Source organism: Xiphophorus hellerii, chromosome 8 (assembly GCF_003331165.1).
Source record: "Xiphophorus hellerii strain 12219 chromosome 8, Xiphophorus_hellerii-4.1, whole genome shotgun sequence".
NCBI classification, from domain to species: Eukaryota; Metazoa; Chordata; class Actinopteri; order Cyprinodontiformes; family Poeciliidae; genus Xiphophorus; species Xiphophorus hellerii.
Genome location: NC_045679.1, coordinates 8,509,775 through 8,531,042, shown reverse-complemented (window position 1 = coordinate 8,531,042; position 21,268 = coordinate 8,509,775). Strand labels below are relative to the sequence as shown.

Here is a 21,268-nt window from a genome sequence, read left to right as displayed (position 1 = left end):
GAACGAGTCTGCTGCTCAAGATGCCAAGACTGAGCAGAGCAAGCTGTTGGTGTTACTCATGTGTTGCTCCGTATTTCAGTCTCATGTATGTGCAAGTTGACGGACTCTACACGCAACTTAATTTTATCGCTGACTTTGCATCACATCATTTAAATCCTAAAAATTGCTAAGTGGATTCGACTCGTCCTGCGGATTTTAAATTGGATTGAGATCTGAGGAGTTTACAGAATAACCCATCAACTCAAAGTTGTTTTTGTTCATTTAAAACCATTTCAGCTTTGTGTCGGAGCACATTGTCTCGCTGAAACAGGACACCTGTATTACTTCCTGCTAGTTTATGAAGTGTTAGCAAAATGAGAATCTGAAATGTTGTGAATTATTGTGTCTGCTGCCTGGATATTGAGCTGTTGGTATGTAATTACAGTCAGACTTCATTCAGAGGCCTCTTCAGAGACCGTGGAAGACTGACTGCTAGGGCATCTCCGTCCATAATGACTCTTTTAAGATACTTGTCAATGTCAAATTTGTCACTTTTAAAAATATGTTTCAAGCGGCACCAAAGTGCTGTGCAAAAATAACACAATAGAATAAGTTGGTGAAAAGAGAAAAAAAAAAAAGAATACAAAAACTTTTATGAAATAAAAAAATCACAACAGAAAAGTTACAGTATCAGGCCTCAATGAAAGGCCAACAAATAAAAATAAGTTTTAAGAAGCAATTTAAAATGATTTTAAACGATGTGCTAAAAACAGTTTAATTTCCCTTTCAATAACTAAAATAGCTATAAAATGAACTGGATTGGTTTGACCTGTACCTGTAATATTTTTTGTTTGTTTGATAGGCGTGTACTGTCAATACTTAAGGACATAATAAACTTAACAAATTTCTCTAGCAGGTCATTCTTAATGTCACGCGACATCCTCTTCATTTTAAGACGTAAACTCCTCCCATGGTCCGAGTCCCACGGCGGCTGACCGTTAAGGATTATACCCACCGCTCCTACGGAAAACTTTCAACCAATCAACGTTTCAGGTGCGTGAAACGTCACCTCGCATTAGTGACAGCTGTGTTTAACTTTTGGACCCACAACTTTAGACTCACCTGAACTTCCAACATGACGGCCGACATCTGGGACGTTGTTATAGTCGGAGCCGGGCTGTCCGGGCTCAGTGCGGCTCATCTGCTCACAAAACGGGACGCCAAGCTCAAAATCCTGATCCTGGAGGGGAAAGGTCGGGAACTTTGCTTCCTGCAGAAAAGTGAAGCCTTAAAGTGTGGCGTTTGCTTCATGATTGCTTGTGTTTCCTGTCAGATCGAGTGGGAGGTCGCACCGTGTCCTCTGAAATCCCAGCAGCCGACGGTGCTGATCGCTGGGACTTTGGAGGACAGTGGGTCGGAAGGTAATTAAAGCCACACATGAGACTTTTTCTTTTCTTTAATCTGTGCATAATTAAGTCGGAATAAAGATGAGATGATTTTAACACCTGCGAGCTGACAGGGAGGTGTTTGTCTCCAGTTTCCTGGGACCATTAGAAAAAGATAAGAGGTGAGCTGCTAATAATAAAACCCTTGAAAACTCCGAGTGGGGATTAGGGAGGATCAATATCCATCACACAAACAGATTAGACACATAATTGCTCATTTATATAAGAACTCTTGACTAAGGATGCTGAAGATGATTCTACACTCAGCTTTCCAGCTGTATTTCCAATTAGTGTGATCTAAAAAGTTAATTTATTTTTGGAACTCAGTTTAAAAAGGAAAACTTTTAAAAGTGTGAATGACGAACAGCAACAAGAACACTGACTGAATACAGTAACGGTATGCCATGGCCCAAACAGTCTTGGGAATTACAAAAGATAATCTCTAAAGGTAGTTGTTCAGTTCTTTGTATTCAGGCAGATTAATTGAAAGTTGAGTGGAAGAAAAAAGGTTTTGTTGGAAAAGATTCATAACAATTTTCTTCATCTCATATAATATTCCTGCTGTTTTTTGCACATTTGTGCTGTTTGCATACTTATAGTTCACTTCTTGTAAGCAGCAATATGTTTTTAATGCAGAAATACTCATGCACAGTTGTATTTTAAAAAGAAAATTCCTACTTGGTTACACATTTCTCTGAAATGAGTTTAGTATTTTGAAGAGCTGTAAAGTATTTCATGTACTCTTTATATACAGTAAGTTATTCTTAATTTACTTGTTAAAACTTACTTTTCTGTAATGCTTTGGTTCCCTGCTGTGGCTGAGAGGGACTTTTATCTTCCACCAAACTTTCCAATATTTGTACTCTTTGAACTGCCAGGCTTTTACTGATGGCTCTACCTTTTAAAAGAGTGACACCTGTACAACTGCCCTATTGTTTAGGCCTTAAAATAACTTAAACTGTATATTTAGCAGGGATATAGAAGCTGTGTGACGTTAAATACAGTGTCAGCCTCAACATACAGAATTTATCTCAAAATATGTTTTTGTGTTAAATTGATTATTGAAGATTTTGGAGGTGCTGTAAAAGTTCTGACTCAGAGGGGCTGAATTCAACCCTGCCATGCATTACTTGGTTAAACAAATTTTCACTACTTTTTGCTGGCCTGTCACATAAAATCTCAATAAAACATATACGCTTGCAAAATAATATGTGAAAAGGGAATTGAATAACTTTGCAGGGCTTTGTGACTCTGTCTGTTTGTGTCTAGCTTGCCACTGATTTAGCCTTCAACATGTTTGAAGCTAATCGGACAAATAGATGTCAGAAAAGGACATTTCATAGAAAACGGCCTCACAAAGTGAAGGATGTTGTATGCCGAGATTTAACTCAGATGACTCTCTTACAGCAAACATGGTTGTATTTTTTGTGTTCTTTTTATTTATCTGGGGTTTTTTTGCCCAGCTTTAATCTGTTTTTCTGGTTATTCAAGGATTTTCTTTTATAAAGATTCATAATGGTTTTTTTAAAAATTATTATTATTTTTCTTTCCATACAGCACACAAACACACATTATGGAGCTCATAAAAGAGTTGGGGTTAGAGGTGTATCCTCAGTTTAATGACGGGAAGAAGGTGCTTCACGTGGGTGGACCCGCTTCCAGAGTGAGAACCTACCGGACCAGCATCCCTGCTCTGTCTCCGCTGGTGCTGCTGGACTTCATCCAGATGCTGTGGAAGGTGAGAGTCAAGAAACGCAACGTTTTCCGCTGAGTAAAACCCCAACTCTCCAAATTCAAACCTTGAGAGGTTTATATCTTGGAATGTTACTGTCACAGTTGTTTGGAGCAGAGCGAGTTCTTTGGATTGACAAGTTCATCACATAACAAAGTACCACAGTAGCTCCAGTCTGGTTCAGACGCTTTGGAGCAGCAGTGTGATGTGGTGCAGCCTCTGGTCGTTCCTCCTCTTCTGTCCGTATCAATGTGTGTGTTTTGTCTTCAAGGCGGTGAACTGTCATGTCAGGTTCTGATTATACGCTGTTCTCAGTTTGACAGGCTGTGCAGAACGGTGTGTGTTCAGGATCCACTGAGGACCCCCAACGCGGCGGAGCTGGACAGCATGACGGTGCACTCGTACATCGAGCAACACGCTTGGACTGAAGGTCAGTTTCAGGTCCACTGCGTCTAACCTTCTCTTTTTAACGTAATTAGTTTTTTTTAAATGAAATGCAAAACATCTGCGCGAGCATAACTTGACACAGGGCATAATTTAAAATCAACTTTTATGAGCTTTATATTATGTTAGAAAGTTATTCCCTCATTAAAAACATAACTGGATTGTTGTTTTGATTCTTTCATGCATCTTGAGTTTATGAACTACTTCTCAGTCCAACGCTCATAAACGGCATTTTGAGAAGCATTGTTATGATGATGTGCTGATGAGAAGTCCCAGACAAGGTGAAAAAAAAAAGAAATTATGTGTCACGGTTGCTATGCCAACATGTTTTTAAATCCAGAAAGTTTCTTCATTTTTATTTTGCTGCCTTTGAGTTAATTGTGCAGCAAGCAGACTGGGGATTAAGATGTTAAGAACAATAAATGTCATGGAGAGAATGTAAAAATTACATTTCCACTTAAGTACAGTGTAAAAATTAAAAGATTATCACAAAGAAGTGTTAAACACTTCTGAAAATAGAACTTGGTAGAAATATTTTTCAGTAAAATACAGAAATATTTAGCTTATTCTTTAACATAGTTGGATGAGAATTTACCATCAAGCTGCTGGTTTAATGATACTAAGTTTTTGTTTTCACTAAACCATTGAAAGCAAACTGCCAGTACTGCCAGTATTTACTTTTTTTTATATTGTTTGGGGAAAAGTTTGATGTTTAGATGGAGATACACCTTGTATTCGCTGTAGTTTTCATGCCAGGCCACTAGGCGGCACTGCAATGTTAGCATAACGTCAAAAAGTGCTTGCCCTTTTGACCCTTAGCTTTTACCTCACCTGCTTCTGCTTCATTTAGAAAATAATTACCCGTCTCTGACGAACTAAGGTCTCATGTAACACATTTACATTCCTCATCAGAAGTTGTTAAATTTATAAAGTTAAGAAGCACCTGCAGAATACTTTACATCATCTGGGTGTGTTCCTAAAAAATTTCACTATAAGACCCGGTTTCAAAAAGCACCAGAGACTCCGATCAGTGGAGATGTTAGCAAGCGGCTAAATCACAACAAAACTGTAATGGCTTTTCTGAAGAGCGGGTTTGTGTAAAAGGGGCATAAGACAAATATGACATCTATCCAGGTGTATTGTTTGAATCTGGTTGCCCTGGTAACTGGGTGCCCAGATAATGGCTACCATCACACTATCTCATGCCCAACAGCGCCCCTTATCCCGATCTCTAGTGAATTCCTGTACGTCTGCATGAATGTGATGGATAATGGGGGTGTTGCTGCTTTTCATTAGAATGATAACTCACTCACCTTCTTATTTTGCCCCATTTTCAGTGGCCATGTTTTAGTAGTAAGGTGTTATTAGCATTTTCTTTAGTCTTATGCCCAGCCTGATTACAGACCGCCTAAATGTGAATCCAATCACATGTTCAAGGCTGGACTTTTAGAAGCTGTGTTATCCCAACGCTAATTCTTGTGTCTGTTTCTCTGGCACCCAGATTGCAATAAACTCTGATTCAGTTATACTAAAAATACCGTTAGCATAAGGATTGCTAGCGGTGTTAAGACCGCTCTGTTGTCTGGTCCAACATGACAGTTGGGTAATGTGTTGCTTCAGTCTCTGTGGGCTGTTTCAGGAAACACCAAACACACCATGGTCCATCTGTACATCTGTGTCTCTGTCGTACTAATCAACAATATCACCCAAGGCTGTATAACCCAACATACATCCTGCAATCTGCTGTAGATAAAGCAGTGTCCTTTGCTCTGAAGAAGACTGGATTCCTCCTGTCACTTTTTTCCACATTATTCAGCAGTTTTTAATTCTGCTCATGATTCCATTTCATAGGCAACCAAATGAAGCAGATTTTATTTTCATGCTCTGCCTGGTTTGCTTGAAAAAAAAAGTTATATTTTAGCTGTTTTATAGCAATCTTGATGGAAAAAGTAAAGACATTTTTGCCTGTTTTGCCAAGATTCACAGTGACTAATTCACAGAATTTAAAATTTGGATAGAGATTTGAGATGCGTGGAAAAAAGTGAGAAATTCATACAGAAATTCAAAATTTGTAGTCAAGCCTTTCAGGAATCAACAGTAGATTCATTGCACATGGAGAATAATTTCAACCCTTTAATCCTTGTCATTTTGATGATTATTGCTTACAGATGATAGAAACCCAAAAATCAATGTTTTTAAAACTTGGAGCCAATTAACATCAGTTTGGCAAATGTTTTCTGAACCTTCTGAACTCGAGGCTTGTGGGCCAAATCCAGCCCTCCATAGCTTTTTATGTGGCCCTCTAGATTTTAGACTAAGCACTAAGTGTGCTTACATATTCTGTTATCAATCAAATCAATGCAGTTTTCATCTGTTTACTGCCAAATTATATCAATTGGTCACTCCAGTTTCTTGAGAATTATGGTGGAAATTCACGCAAAATCAACAAATTCCTCCACTTTTTTGTGCTAATACATTATTGGGAGTTTATGTAGATTTTTCTCAAAATATTATCAAAAACTTTTACTTGTACTAAACAGCTGCCTCAGCCTTGATTGATGTCAGATTATAGCCTATAATCTATACAGCGAGTAATAAAAAAGTTGCATTTACAGTCATAAATAAGCAAAAATATTGCAAATATTTCCAAGTTAGTACCACAAACACTTTGATTTTTACTACAAAAAAATCACAAAATCATGAAGGGACTGAAAATATGTTCAATAATAATATTTAAATTTAAGAATTTAAAAATGTGAACAGGTTTTATCAATACATTCTGGCACAACCAGCCCTTTAAGAGCATTCATGATCTTGATTTGGCCCAAAACAAAAGAGTTTGACGCCTCCGATCTAAATGGTCTTTGTTTGGGTGAGTAGGCTACCCAGTTGTACTGGACTTGAAAGATGTCCAGAAGACATCCGGTTTTCTGAAGTGAACACAGCCGTCTACTATGAAGTTTTAAAGAACTTAATTCTTCCATCTGCTGACCAGCTTTGTGGAAATGCTGATTTTATGTTCCAGTAGGATTTGGTGCCGGATCACACTGCCGACGGTACCAAAATCTGCTCCAGTGACCATTGTGTGGCTTGACCTGAATCCAATAGACACAATCTGTGGAGTATTGACAAGAGGAAGACGAGACGTCAAACCCAACAACACAGATGACCTGAAGGGCTGTCATGAAAGATACCGCGACTCCTGTTACACCTCGCCTTCGTTCCTCGCTGAATAGATGCAGTAATTTATCCAAAATCAGGTCCAACTAAGTTTTGAGTGTCGGGAGATGAACATGATCTACAGAAATTTCTCTTAAAAATGATTGTGTTCTGCACAGTCCATTTTTGAACAATCTGTTAAAGTTTAAAGGCATTCAGGACATCACTGAAATCTGTTAGAGCAGTAATAACACACACCGCTGTGTGATTTCAACAGAGAAATCAAACAAACCAGTAATAGGAAAACTACTAAATATAAAAACTAAACCAAAATGGGAAAAATAAACTAGAAAAGAAAAACACACAATGGATAATCCACAATATAGTTGGCTAAACTGTTGCTCATATTCAAGTAGTTGAACAATCTGTCTGAGATAACTAAGATTAAACCCATGTTTCCGTCATGAATCTTCCCAGTTAGCTCCATGTTCTCTCCAGTTTAGCATAATTTAGTACATCCTTTATCCATGTAGAATGTGATGGAGGTGTAGAAGATTTCCACCAGAGCAAAATCAGACATCAGAGCCAGTAGATTCTTCCGGTTCGCTCTTGTGGGAACTGAGTGACACCGGGATTGTGAGAATGCTATAGTATACAGATTTTTTTTTTCTTTTTTACTATTTATTGAGATGCATTTTATTCAGGTTTTCTATTCTTTCACTTTTATGTGCAGCTTTAAATTCAAACTAGTGGTTCAACGGAGTCCCTCATATTCAGAACGGAGCATGGCACTTGTTCAGGTGGCACGTCTGTACATGCTGTGACAAGCTGGACATCTGAAGTGGGACCAGAAAATGGCATTACTGTGATTTCTGGTCCATGGCACACTGTGACGGTCCAGCTCTGACTGTGTTGTTCTTGTATGAGACTCTTTCTTTACGCTTTCATACCTGACGAGATAAGAAGAAAGATTTTATGGCACTAACATCCATTGAGAGGCATGAAACAATAATTGGGCAAAAATATCATGCTTTACTCCATGACTGATCAGAATTTATTTATTATAAGGCAATAGTTTGCTACTAAATAAAAATATTTTCTTATATTCATTCATCAAATTCCCGTTGCTGCGTAATCTGATTGTAAATGCATATTGCAATGTACAAGGCTTGCACTTTTTCATTTCAGAGAATTTAATGGTTCCACCCAGAACCTTTGCATTTGTGTGTTTCTGATGGGTCCTTAAATCTGATGCACATCCAACATTTGCAAACAATAGCTTGCAGTGCTAGGTTATCACTGCATTGTAGCAATAGCCTAGCATTGTGTCATTTTTGACACAAAAACAGACATAGAAATAAAACACAAAGCAGTAATGATATCTTGGATATCTTAGCAGAAGATATTTTTGACACAATGCTGCATTGTCGTTTTTGCACCGATCTGATGGTTGAATAACATTAATAACGGATCAAAAGCTATAAAGAAATTTGTTGAGTTTGTATCTATCTTTATTCAACAATTTAGCAGCAAAAAAGGTTTTTGATTTAAAAATTTAGCTTATTTGCCAATATGTGGTTTTCAATTAAAAAGCGATTAATCGCGGTTAACTGGTTACAGACCCTGAAATTAACTAAATTAAAAATGTGCAGATATAATTTGTTTTCTTGGTGTCTTCTGTGTTGAAATCTTTTCTCAACATGGACAAAAATATTTACTGTAGTCATACAGACCTAAAGATACAAAACTGAAAAAAATGACCATTTCAAGTTGTGCTTCTAAATAGTATTTATGGACATCAGAAATTCATTTAGTCTCTTTCTCTTAATTTTTTATTAAACTTTGTAAAAACACAGCCATGACCTTTCCTTTAATTGATCTATTCAACCTATTAAACCTCTGAGTGCAGCACCATTGTGAAATATTGGCAAGGACATCTCATGCATGTCCCGATTTATGGAGGCGGGAGTGAAAACCCTGCATGCTCATATTGAAAAGATGAAGAAAAAATTAGACAGTTGATGACAGGAAAAACTCGGTGAAATGATCTCAAACTGGCAAAATGGTAAATGAAATTTTACTGAAAATAAACAGTAAAACAGATGTATATTGCTTTTGAATTGTGGTTCTGAAGAATAATTAAAAAAAATCTATTAGCATAATAGATCTGTACAAAAATATAAAAAATGATTAAATCACAAGGAGATGTTAAACTAATTGTGTAAACATGTTTGTTTTCATGTGGATTTTGAATAATGCAAATTCATTTCTAACTCAAAAACATTTCGTTAATCCCAAAAGAAAATTAAATGTTGTAACTCCTTCATTTAGCTTCTTCAGATTATTGTATGGTGATGGCTGTTGGCATGAAAGATTTCCTGTAGCGGTCTGTAATTCAGTGAATCTGAAGAAACCTCTGACTGAAGATGCTCTGTTTTATGAAGATGATGGTCAAGACTGTCCATAATTTTCTTGATTTTATGAAGAAACCATCCTGGGTGATGATGTGGAAACAAGGCTGAAACAAGCAATGAAGAGGATAAATATATTCCAATATATTTATATGCATCTTAGTTAATAAAAAGTTTTTTATTTTTGTTGATTATTTAACATGCCATCTCAGCCGTCAAAAAGATCACATAAACATCCACTGTTTTATATACTACATCAAATACACAGGACATAATTTTGTTACTTTTGCATTGGCAATTTCAGTTCTGTATGCACTACACTGAACTGTATATTGTGATGACTAATGTTTAATTTGCAAACACTTTCTAGCGAGCTTGTTCAAGCTGGTCGATCTGATTGCTGGCAGCAATGGGAGATGTTGTGGTTGCAGTTTGTTCTACGTTCAAATGCAAATTTCACATTTAAATTACGATTTGGGACGAGTTTTACTCGAACATCGTTTGCTTCTGATGGGAAATGAGACAGGTTGTCCTCAAAAACTATTAAAAAGTTATTTAAGTGAATCCACCTGGCCAGCTTTTTGCATGTTTTTGGCGATGAGTTTCAGATCTTTAATGTCAGAAGCCTCCTTGTCATGCGCCAGTTGAGACTCTGATTGGTCACTCCAAAACACTGATGTTAATTCTACTCAGAAGAAACATATTAGTAAAGTTTATACTACTTTAAACCTTCCATGAGTGTTATTAGATGTGGATTTAAGGTAGGGGTGAACTTGTGTATTAACTTGTGTATAAAATGCACACTGACAAATTGGCTGTGACATTTTGTTTTCTGGTGGGTGAACTACATGCTAGACTGTCTTTCCAGCTTGTTAAGACAAGAAAAGGCTGCTTTGATGATGCATCTCGCCTTAAATCTAACAATGACAGGCCTAAGTAGGCGACGTTCAGGAGAATTTGTTGCTTCAGTTTGTGCTGTTACGTTTTCATTCTTGCTTGCATGATGCAGGAGACTTCTGGCCTTAGAAGTCTTAATCATATGTTTTTGTTAAAAGCAATGAGTCTCTGTGGCGCTGAATTTATCGACTTCACAATGAAAAGAGACTCAGAAAGTGACAAGATGATTACAGGTAATGGTCGCCTCCTCAAGTGGAACAGTGGATCTTTTTCTTGTGCTGTTTTTACAACTTGTAAAAGTAAGTGGAGCTCTGTTGTGGCAGGGAAATGGCTCAGATTACCGCTTGTTTTTATCTGTTCTTGTGTGGCAGAACTGAAGGAGCAAATGGGAGTGTGCAGCAGGTCCGTCTTCGGCGTGGAGCCGTCCCAGATGTCCTTTCTGTTCTTCCTCATGTACGCTGCTGCGGCCGGAGGGCTCCTGGCGCTCCTGGAAAGCACTCCTGGTTGTGCTCAGGAGTTTAAGATAAAGGTATATCCCTCATGTCCTCCCACTCAGACTCTGCTGCAGTTTTAAAAACCGGAGACGGAGCCGAACATCTCCTCTCTTGAGTTAAGCTAAGCCCGTTCATCACAGCCTGCTCTGGCCGTGCCATGTCTCAGTGAACACGCAGCTTTTCTTTGGCCCTTAAACATTGAATTACAGCATCCTAACACCCCTGGCTCCAAACTTGATGTAAATTCTTTGCTGCTTTTCTCTGTATTCCCTCAACATGAGACCAGTGTTTCCTCTGTAATCTGTTTTTGCGCTCTCACAAGCTCTCTCTCTCCTCCTACAGCGCTAAAGTGTAGAAATGGGTGAGAACCAGTGAGAACTAATGGATTAACAAGGTCATTCAGAAAATGGCAGCACAGCTTTTGATTCAAACCTCCACAAAAGGCTTTTTTTTTCTTTTTCTTTTCTGCGATTCCACTTTACTTTCGGCAGCATTTTTATGATTTAATTCCTAATATGCCCTGAAGAAATAACTGTAACGATGGAGACGGCCTGAGATGCAGTGAAACTGTAAATGTCATCAGGAGCAGTTGTAGCGAAAGAGGAAAAAAAATCTTACACCTTTACTGCTTCATCAATTTAATTTTTCTTTATGATCATTTTTATGGGTTAATCTGAAAATTAAGACATAGAAACACTTTATTGTCATTCAGCTGCAGCATACTGAGGAAAATTTAACAAATAAGAATGTATCAAAGGTACATATCATCTGATTTGACTCAGATTGCCTAAAGATTGCATAAGCATCAAACATAGACATTAGGCTTTACAGATTTTAAGATTTTATCATTTTAAAATAAGTCTCTCAGATTTGAATCAGCCTTTGAAGCTGGATCTGTGACTTTATTTCTGTAATTCATCATTTACTTTGAAAAGTAAAGCTCATAATAGACTTTTTAATTGCATCATGAGGTATATTTCTGTTCATTCTGATGATTATTTCTCTCCTGGTTCTCCAAATTCCTCCCTCCGTCCAAAACATGACTGCTAAAATAATTGCTTACTCTAAATTGCCCTCAGACGTCCCTGTGTTGCCTTGTGACAGATTGTCAGCTTGTCCTTGTTGTAAATCAGTTGGAAACTTTGCTTCATGAGTAAAATGAGTCTTAAAAACTGTTTGTGGTGTGGGTATGACGGATAACTCTTGTGGCGTTTGTGATTTTTAATTTCTATGTCTTGTTTGTACATCTTACCTGCAGATTGTGTTGAAAGGGATTCTGAATCTAAATCACCAAAGTTTGTTTTGTTGCTGCTTAGAAAACTAACTTCAGACGTCCTGATGGAGTTAAAATGACAGTTCAACACCTCTATCACTGCAGTTTGGTCAAAACAGATTTATCAAAAAAATAATCAAGATTTCCAGCTGCTTCTTTTCACTGCTCCTTTGTTTTGCATAGTGTAAAGTTTTTGACAGTTTTCTGGAGAAATCGCAAGCTGACCCCTGCAGAGTAAGAACAGGAGCCAGAAAGTAAACACCTGACTCTAAGCTGTTGCATCTAAATGAATCCAGAATCATAAACATCCATCTGCCTCAGCTGACTGTTTCTGCCACCCAGGGACTTTAAACAAGTCAAGTTTATAGTCAAACACATTTCAGCAACAAGGCAGCTCCAAGTGTTTTACGTCGTAAAACCAACAGCAGTCAGTTATCAATTATGAAACAAGCAATAAACATTACATTTAGTCAAAATCAGTTTTCTGGAAGTTTGTTTCAGATTTGCAGTGCATAGAAACAAACATTTGTATAGGTTGCCTTATTGATCAGTTTTTATGACTTCTTCCAACTCATTATTGAATGCATCTTTACTTAAGTTGGAGACTTTTCGGTCACTAATATTCTCACTTGTCTCTCTATGGTCGTTGTATTATATTTCAGTGGATATACATCCTTATTCTCTGGCAACTTTTTGCTTCCTTTTCGCCTTCCCTGTGCTAACCTTTTGTTTTTTTATACTTGCTCTTTGTCGTAATTTTATCTTGATTGCTGACATGAACAAGCATCCAGGCCTGAAACCACTTAATGTAGCAAAGTCTCAAATACAGTGGAAAAAAAATAGACCACTTCCAATGATCAGTTTCTTTGATTTTACTCTTCATAGGTACATGTTTGAATAAAATGAACATTTATATTTTATTCTATGAACTACTGACGTCTCCGAAATTTCAAACAGAAATTTAGTATTTGCTTGCAGAAAATGAGAAATGGTCAAAATAATGAAGAAGATGCAGTACTTTTAGACCTCAAATAATGCAAAGAAAAGAAGTTCATATTCATTTAGAAACAACAATGCTAATGTTTTATTTCAGAAATCGATATTTGGTGGAATAACTACGAGGTGTTCAATACGATTCAATCCAGTGCGCTCTCAATTTTTTCCAGAGCTGGATAGCCTTGAGATTCAGCAGAAATCTCATGCTAAAACGTCTATATCCATACATGAAATGTAAATTGGATCGCCGTCCCTTGTTTGGTCCAGGAAAGGCCATTAGCATGCACCAAGTCAAGCCTGACTCATGGTGCCGTATCTGTTTCTTCACAGGGAGGCACCCAACAACTTTCCGAATGTCTGGCGCAGCAGGTTGGCTGGAAGAACGTCCGGCTGGGCTCTGCTGTGATGGCCATATGGCAGGTAGAGTACAGTAGCGTCTCACTCGGGGACTGATGAGGCGTGACACTGAGATAACAGCTTCCTCACTGGGCTAACGGGCTGTCTCGTGTGAAGGCACTCTCTGTTCCGCCTGATTTTCCCTGAGAGACCCAAGCAATGAGCGCATTAGACCCCATCAACATTACATATTTCCTGGAGGTCATGCTGGCTATTAGTGTATTTATTTATTTATTTATTCACGGAATCTAAAATTTTAAATATTCAACATGGCATGTTGTACAGAATTTCATGTCCTCCAAAAAGCCCCAGTGGACAGAATGACCCAGTAAGTAAGCACGCCCTTTCCCCAGAGGGTTTCAGTCAGAAGCTGTTGGATGCGTTTGGTTTTTCACAGTTTGCTGGTCTGAAGCTTTTCAATGTGTGTTAACACAATGCTGACATGCTAAGACATTAGCAGTGACCTTTAAGAACAGACTGACTCCCTTTGGGGAGGGTTACAAGGTGATCTCCAAACTATTTAAAGTTTTCAGGGGGAAAGCTTTTTTTTTTTTAAGTGGAAAAAATTATTCCATGCCAATTTACTCCCAGTATTGGATGCAGTGAGTAACTACAAAAACCAAGAACTTCATCTTGAATTCTACAGGCTTTAGGATGTAAAATGTTAAAGTTCATAATAATATGTAACCACCAGACTATGACCCCTTAAAATCTTCAATTTGACCCCAAACTCCTCTGGAAACCAAAGTATTCTAGTTCCAGTTGAAATGATTCGAGCTGCAACTAACAATTATTTTAGTAATTGATCATTCTGACAACTAATTGATTAATCGGATAAAAATTTTGCACATTCTACAGATTTTTCATTTAATCACTTAGCATTTTGGTATAATATTAGAAACTCATTATAGATATTCTCATTAGTTTTTTTTTAATGAGAAAAACAACATTTTTTGTTTAGCTTAAATGTAATAACGCAGCATTCCTTTAGTGAATTTGAACCAGACTAAGCTAAAACTAAACCAGCCAAGGACTGTTGGTTAAAACATATCTACAAAAGTGTTTTTATCTTAATTAAATATGTGTATTTATTTTGTACAACTTTAATTACTGCACTGATTTTTTTTTTCTTCAGCAATTGACATTTTTTGAGTCTGTATTTAATCTGTATTTAATTTATTGCTTACTAAATTATTTGACATTTTTTTCAATAATCGATTCATCACCATTAATACGATTAATCATTTCAGTCCTAGAAATTTTTAATTTTTCTGACGGCTACAAGCAGAAAAACGATCTCAAACTCATCAGTTTATACTTTTGGTCAGGAATGTCATATTTTTCTTTACTTAAGAAGGGATTGCAGCTTAATTTTTCATTCCAGTTAAAAAACTCATACGAACTTCTTTTAAAATCCAAAGTGGTGAAAAAAATTGTATGAAAACTGCCAATTTATTCTATTTAAAGGCAACTCCACTATCAAGTCGCTGTCAATTTGTTGCAGTTCTGTTGCCTTAGACAGCGACTGCAACGTGAAAGAAAATCCATCTGTTATGCGTCCACCAGATCCTCCTACAGCCAAGGTTAGCTGGAGCTTTTAGTTTGGCGTGCAGCATGAACTGGGTGAGAGGCAGGGCAGAACCTTGACATTTTACCCCGTCTATCAAAGTGCCAACACTTATTGACGGAGAAACGCATTCACGCCGACACTCTCAGCCACGGGCGTTTTAGAGTTTCCACTTCACGTCGGCTGAAGCGGCGGCGCGCGGACAAAAGCTCTCCCAGCTGGGGAGGTTGTGTTAACACCCAGGATGGTCTTGTTGAAAGACCGCCCAGAACAGCAGTGTGATGCATTTCAAATTGAAGCAGAACGCCAATGTCAGAATAATATTAGTGTTTCTAAATCAATGTGCTGGAAGCTACAAAATTATCTTTCAAAGACTCTTTACCACAGAGATGCTTTATTGACTTAAATGGAAAATATCAGTTGAATTCAACAATGCTTTATTCATCCCAAATGGAAATGAAATGTTGACTCGTATTTTAAGAGAGTTTTTGTGGACAAGGATTTCTGATAGCAGTCAGTCTTGCACTGAATCTGATGAAGCCTCTGACTGAAGTTTTTGACATGCTCCCTTTCCTGTGAGCAGAGATATTTCACCTTAAAATGTCCTGGGTGACATCATCAGATGCTGGAAAGCTCTGCTTATCCTCTTCATTGGCTTTTGCCGCTCCTCATTTAATATCTGTGTGGCCGTACGGTTAGAAAGCCAGGCAGAGAGACGCTGGAGTAGGGGATATGATATAAGAACATTATGACTGATGGAAGAAAGCCTCCTTTTCAACTCCAAAGTTCAGGTATTATATTTTGTGTGTGAGATTTCAAGTATCAGTTTGAACTTCAGTAAATCATCTTCACCATATTTTCACTTGTGGCCATGTGATTAGTTTGTTTTAACAAGCTATTTAACACGATTCATTTGAATGTAGCCAGTAAAAATTTATTCCAACCAGCATTAAAATTGATGTAATTTGCTAAACTTCACTCAAACATCAGCAAACGTCTCGTCTGATGGCTGATGAATGATAAGCACTGAATTATAAATACATCTCATGTGTTTACATCCATCCCCGTCTTGATTTTTCACATCGGGTTTGAATTGCATTTCTTATTTAATAAAAACTATGCTATTCCAAAATCGCATCGTCTGAAAAAGTATCCAAAGTTTTGATACCTTGTTGTTATAGAAACGCAGCGACCGAAGTCTTTGCTGTGGAGCTTTTCTGAGCACGTCCAACCCTGAGGCGGGACCAGAACACTCTGGAGTGTTTATATCCTTCCTGACCTTCAAACTCGTTGGACTCCTTCATGGAGATGAAGGGAATTTCACTTTGGAGAGCAATGTCTGTGCTTTTCTCTGATCAAAATTATTGTCAGTCCCCAGAGTTTTTGGATGTCTGTCTCCCTCAGAACTTGACTTGGTATATAAATGGATTACACAGACCCACCTGTGGGGACTTGGATGGTTAAACCTGCACCTTTGTGTACGATCTATCATAATCTAAACGTGCAGATCATACTTGAAGCTAAAGTAGCAGGAGGTGGAGCATCAGTCAGAATATGCCCAGAGTCCAAGTCTCGACTTTTGTACCTTTTTTTTGTCTAACAATTTGTTCTCAGATTACTCTGAGTAAAGGCAAGCTGTTTGTTATCCACTCGGACGCACAGAGCATCAATAAATATTCTGTTATTGACAGAAATTGAAAAGAGTGGATGTAACTGTGATTCACAGCCTGTGATTCATTCAGAAAGTGCTGCTAGCTCAGTTTAATCATTTATTTTTTGTTCCCGTGTGGAGAATCAAGAAGTGGGACAGCAGGAGTCTTGTGGTACATGCTGTCTACCAGCCTGACTGAGGAGGACCGATGTTAATCTGGTGCATTTGCATTGCATGATGACATGGATGGCATTCAGTTAAACCAATTTGCTAATTCAGTCAGTTTCCTGACTACCGTATCTAAAGTAATGATGTCATTTTTATCTCAGGAAATGCGTATCACTAATTCATTTAATGTATGGATGATTTTCACTGATGGAGAGAAATGGGGAAGATATGAAGTTATTCCTGACTTGCCGAGCTTTGTGCAAAAATGTGCGTTCTACGGCTGAAAGTCCAACAAGATGGCTGATATGTTTGTGCCAGTTTGGACTGAACGTGTTCACAGAACATGACCGTTTGGTCCAGATCCATGGGAGTTGATATCAACGATGTGTGGCAATGTCTTCTTCCTCCTGGTCATCTGACACTTTCCACTGACACAGTGAAGGGAAATATGCACAACTCATGCTGTCCTCTTTGTGTAACTTAGAGCTGCAGCCATATGGAGTTTCATCTGAACACATAATGAGCCAGAATCCACAGACTTTTTTAAAATGTTCTTGTTGCTTCTTGTCTAAACCTTCTAGAACATCTAATAAAACTAACGTGCTATTGCTGTACTTCTTTCTTTCTCACTGGCTTTGAGGGCCCTGATGGAGTTCATGGCATCACGAACTGCTTGAAAGTATTTTGACATTTAGAATAAAAAAAATGTCATGACCTTTCCAAGAAAGCTGGACATGAGTCGTCACTGGGTCTTTCAGCAGGATGGTGAACTAAAACGTAAAAATCACCAAAGATATGACTCATCAGACTCAAATTCAACTTTCCGTTTGAATCCTCAGACCTACATTGTATAGAAAATCTGCACTGTGAGCTAAACAGAAGAGTGAATGTAGAGGACGTTGCAAAGAGTAATGGTCAGACTCTCCTCTCTCTGTAAAAGATATAACTATTTAAGGCCGGTGTCAATGCTTGGGGAATGTGTTGTATGTTCCCTGAGATTTATTTCATGCAGTTGATAGTTCTCCAGTGCCAGCACAAACATAATGGTAAGCAGAAATACTTAGTTTTACTTAAAGAATTTTACAATTCAGGACACTCTACCAAATATGCACAGATACATCAGGTAAAGAAGTATAATTTTGATCAGTACACATATTTCTACTATTTCTATTGACATCAAACTCACACCAGAGCACCCCGACATTTGTATGTTTTCCACACATAGAAAGAAATCAAAACAAATTAGTCCATAAATCAAGTTGTGTAATGAAGTGAATTGGATGGGGAATATGTAGCGAACATGTACCAAGAAGGCTAAAAAAACAGCAGAAGTCTGTCTGCTATGTGCAAATCAATACCAGCTGGTTCAATATCAAATAATAGCTTTTAAAGGTTAATTAGTTTCGGTTTCTCATTACCAAAGTGTATCACAGAGTGGTACGATTAGTAAAAGTTAATGGACTCGAAAAAAAAAAGATATTACAGTTGCAAAACATAACGGAAATGGTTACAGTTGCATGAGTGTGATGGGAGCTATAATCTGAAATGAGAAAACAATGTAATTTTTACCATAAGCAAACCACTGACACACAATGTCTTACAAAAATAATATTTAAACAAGTTTTACAGGAACCAAAGGGCACTTATAGAGAGTTTTAGGGCACATCTACACCAGCTTTTAGTACATTCAAACTCTAGCTTGTCTAGCAAGTCTGGTTTGTTTCGTCCGTTTCAAATTGAAAACGTATTTTCACCAGGAAGATGGAGGGAAATAGAGGGAGAATATCGTTGGGTCAGGTGGGATTTAAGAAGAACTATATTGATGTCATTGTCAGCAGAAAGTAATATACCAAAAGTAAAGTCTGTGTATAGGAACACCATGGTGTGATGTGACTTACAGCATTGTGTACAGACTTAATATAAATGAAGGATCAATGGAAAAATATACCAGGACTTTTTGATAAAACCTCAAGTGTGTGTTTTCACACACGACTACAGTCCTTAACACACAATAAAGAAAACTCTTAATTGGTTTCAGAGGAAAAAAAGTAACTTGTGTCCCATTGAAAATCTATGAAAAGAACTAAACATCAGAGAAGTTCTGGAGAAAAGACCTCCAGAACTTTTCAGATTTAAAGATGGTTTAAATATTAAGGGATTTAAAAGTGTGGAAAAGTGGGTATAAAACACTTTTTATGTTTTAGTGATTAAATTCACACTAAAACATCACAAAACTGACTGATTTCTTTGAATGTGAGAACTTATTCTCCAGAATGTAGTTAATTGGTTTCTCCATGCAGAACATGGCTTGAACCTACCAAAAAAATGCAAAAATATTTACATTTCAGTAACTTCCGATAAAAAGTCATTTTCTCTGCCACTTAATTGGTTGAAAATGTGAATTTACTTGGGTTTTTTTCCAACATCCAGTGTGAATTTAATTTCAACAAAAGTATTAAAAATAGACATGTACTGAGGAAATAGTAATTTTATTTACTACAAGTGAGGTCAACTTGTAACCCCAGCTTGGTTACAACCTGTTTGCACCTTCTGTGATTGATTTCAATCTCACAACAAATTACTATTGCATGCTTCTCCAGATGGCGTCCACCAGTAAATTCTTAACAAAATGAAAGTTTCTTTCTGTTACGCAGGATGGCGAGTGGGCCAGGGTCATGACGACCAGCGACACCTTCCTGTGCAGGGCTCTGATCGTCACATGCCCCCCTCATTTGGCAGGTCAGTGTGTGTCTCCCACGTTTCCCTCGACTCGCTAACTCAAATCCTCACTCATGCAGAAGGCAAATATCCCACCCTCTCATCAGGTCTGTTAAATGTGGCCGACCGCGCAGCCATGCGTTCATATCAACAAATTTTCTCAATCTTTTTCTGGCTCCGGGGTGCGGGAGTCACTTTGGCTTAAGTGCATTCAGACCGAGGTCAGGTTCCGGGCTCAGGATTTGCTTTAATTTGGTTTTTGGAACCGGTGCCAGAGTTGAGGTCTAAACTTTTAACTGGAGGGGCAAGGTGACATTTGCTATGCTCGGATGTGGGAAGCTGAAAGTGGTAAACACGTCACTGCCTGCTTTCCTGCAATCAAGTTACCAAGTGGAGAAACATTTGGAAACCTGCAGGGGTGTCACATTTGGCGTGAACCATGAAGTTACACTTACCCACTTAAAATAACTTGTAAAAATCATTCCAAGTCGAAAATTAAATTCCAGCATTTTTAACCCGATGTATTTTCCCTTGCAGGTACCTCCTAATACAGAATATTGACAAGGGTTTTATTAATTTTAGAATTTCATTTGTGCAACCCATGGTTTATGGATTCCTTTGCATCATTTCTGTGAAATTTGAAAATCAGTTTCCATTAAATTAGAGTTTTATTGAAGAGTTTAGTCTAGTAGAGTTACTGATTGCCTCCATAAAAAAGGTTAATAAAGAAAAGTTGAGTGAAAGGAAAAAGTGTGGTAGAAGAAGATGCACTCAAGTCCAAAGTCTAATTTTAGTTCACACATCCAAAAGAGAATCTATTGAATATGGTAGAAATGAGATGAGACATAATATTCAGATGAAATAAAGGTTGAATTTGAAGTCATTCCCTATAGGCTGAGCACCGTAATGCTTCGCTGCATTGATGCAGTAATTTATGCAGAAGGAGCCACAACCGAGTATTTAGTGCAGTTACTGTACAGGACATGGGCTTCCATTAGAGACGGCACAGAAGCCGTTATAAAAAATATTTTGTATTGTTGTGCCAATTATCTGAAATATAAAATTTATACTTTCATTACATGTAAGCCTCGATAATCAAATAAACATTACTGCCTTAAATGCGTCAGTCTGTGTAATGAATTAAGAGTTTAGAAATGATTAAAATTAGCTTTCTGAGATTATTCTGATTTAAGATGAACTGTCGAGCTGTGATGATTTGACAGTAGGGCTCCAAAGAGTCTTTTTAAAAAAAATCAATTTTACACATTATCTGCCTTAAAACAGTGGAAAGGTCGAGTCGAGACTTTTATTCTTTATTGGCTCATTTTTTAAAAAGCTTGTCTAAATTTTTTATTTTTTATTTTTATTAAGTTTTTTGTAGCTGTCCTTATTCCATTTATTTAATTCACTTTAGTTTTGATTTAGTGTATTTAAATAATGTAATCTCAGGAAAGAAAAAAATCACTTGAATCCAATCATGAAATACAAACATTCCATATTAAACTATGTAAATATTCACATTTGTTCAGATGTTTTCTGTCTAAGGAAACCCACCAGATTGTATCGACTTATTCTGAGCATGTATGTTTCAATACAGGAAAGGAAAATTCCCCTTTAATCTTTATCCAGCAGTACTTTCTGTAAAATCGTAATGGCAGTAGTAGCTCCTTTAGGCTTCATTTAAGAGAAAGATGAAGTGAAATTTAGCATTTAAACCTCTAATCAGCCTGGGAACAAAATTAAATTGATTTATTATAAACTACATGTTTCATATTTCACTTTCAACTTGTGCTAAATAATTTCTTAGTTTCTGCTCGTTTCCTCCTTCTGTGATACTGAAGATGATCTTGGCTAAGCATTAAGAAAAATGACTGTTTTAAAAAAAAAAACACCTGGAGTAGCAAGAATGTTTTTTGAAAGGATGCAGAGACGATTCTT

General features: G+C 37.4%; 1 protein-coding gene across 1 annotated transcript in view; it reads left to right on the top strand.

Moving 5' to 3' along the window:
• The first annotated feature begins 912 nt into the window (after positions 1 to 912).
• LOC116724916 (probable flavin-containing monoamine oxidase A) overlaps positions 913 to 21,268 on the top strand; it is a 75,031-nt gene continuing 54,675 nt past the window's right edge. Inside the window, exons 1-7 of the mRNA XM_032570708.1 lie at positions 913 to 1,232; positions 1,313 to 1,400; positions 2,982 to 3,162; positions 3,472 to 3,586; positions 10,439 to 10,596; positions 13,161 to 13,250; positions 19,267 to 19,351. Of these exons, the coding sequence (XP_032426599.1) occupies positions 1,115 to 1,232; positions 1,313 to 1,400; positions 2,982 to 3,162; positions 3,472 to 3,586; positions 10,439 to 10,596; positions 13,161 to 13,250; positions 19,267 to 19,351 (835 nt within the window). The 5' untranslated portion in view covers positions 913 to 1,114. The remainder of the gene's footprint in view (positions 1,233 to 1,312; positions 1,401 to 2,981; positions 3,163 to 3,471; positions 3,587 to 10,438; positions 10,597 to 13,160; positions 13,251 to 19,266; positions 19,352 to 21,268) is intronic.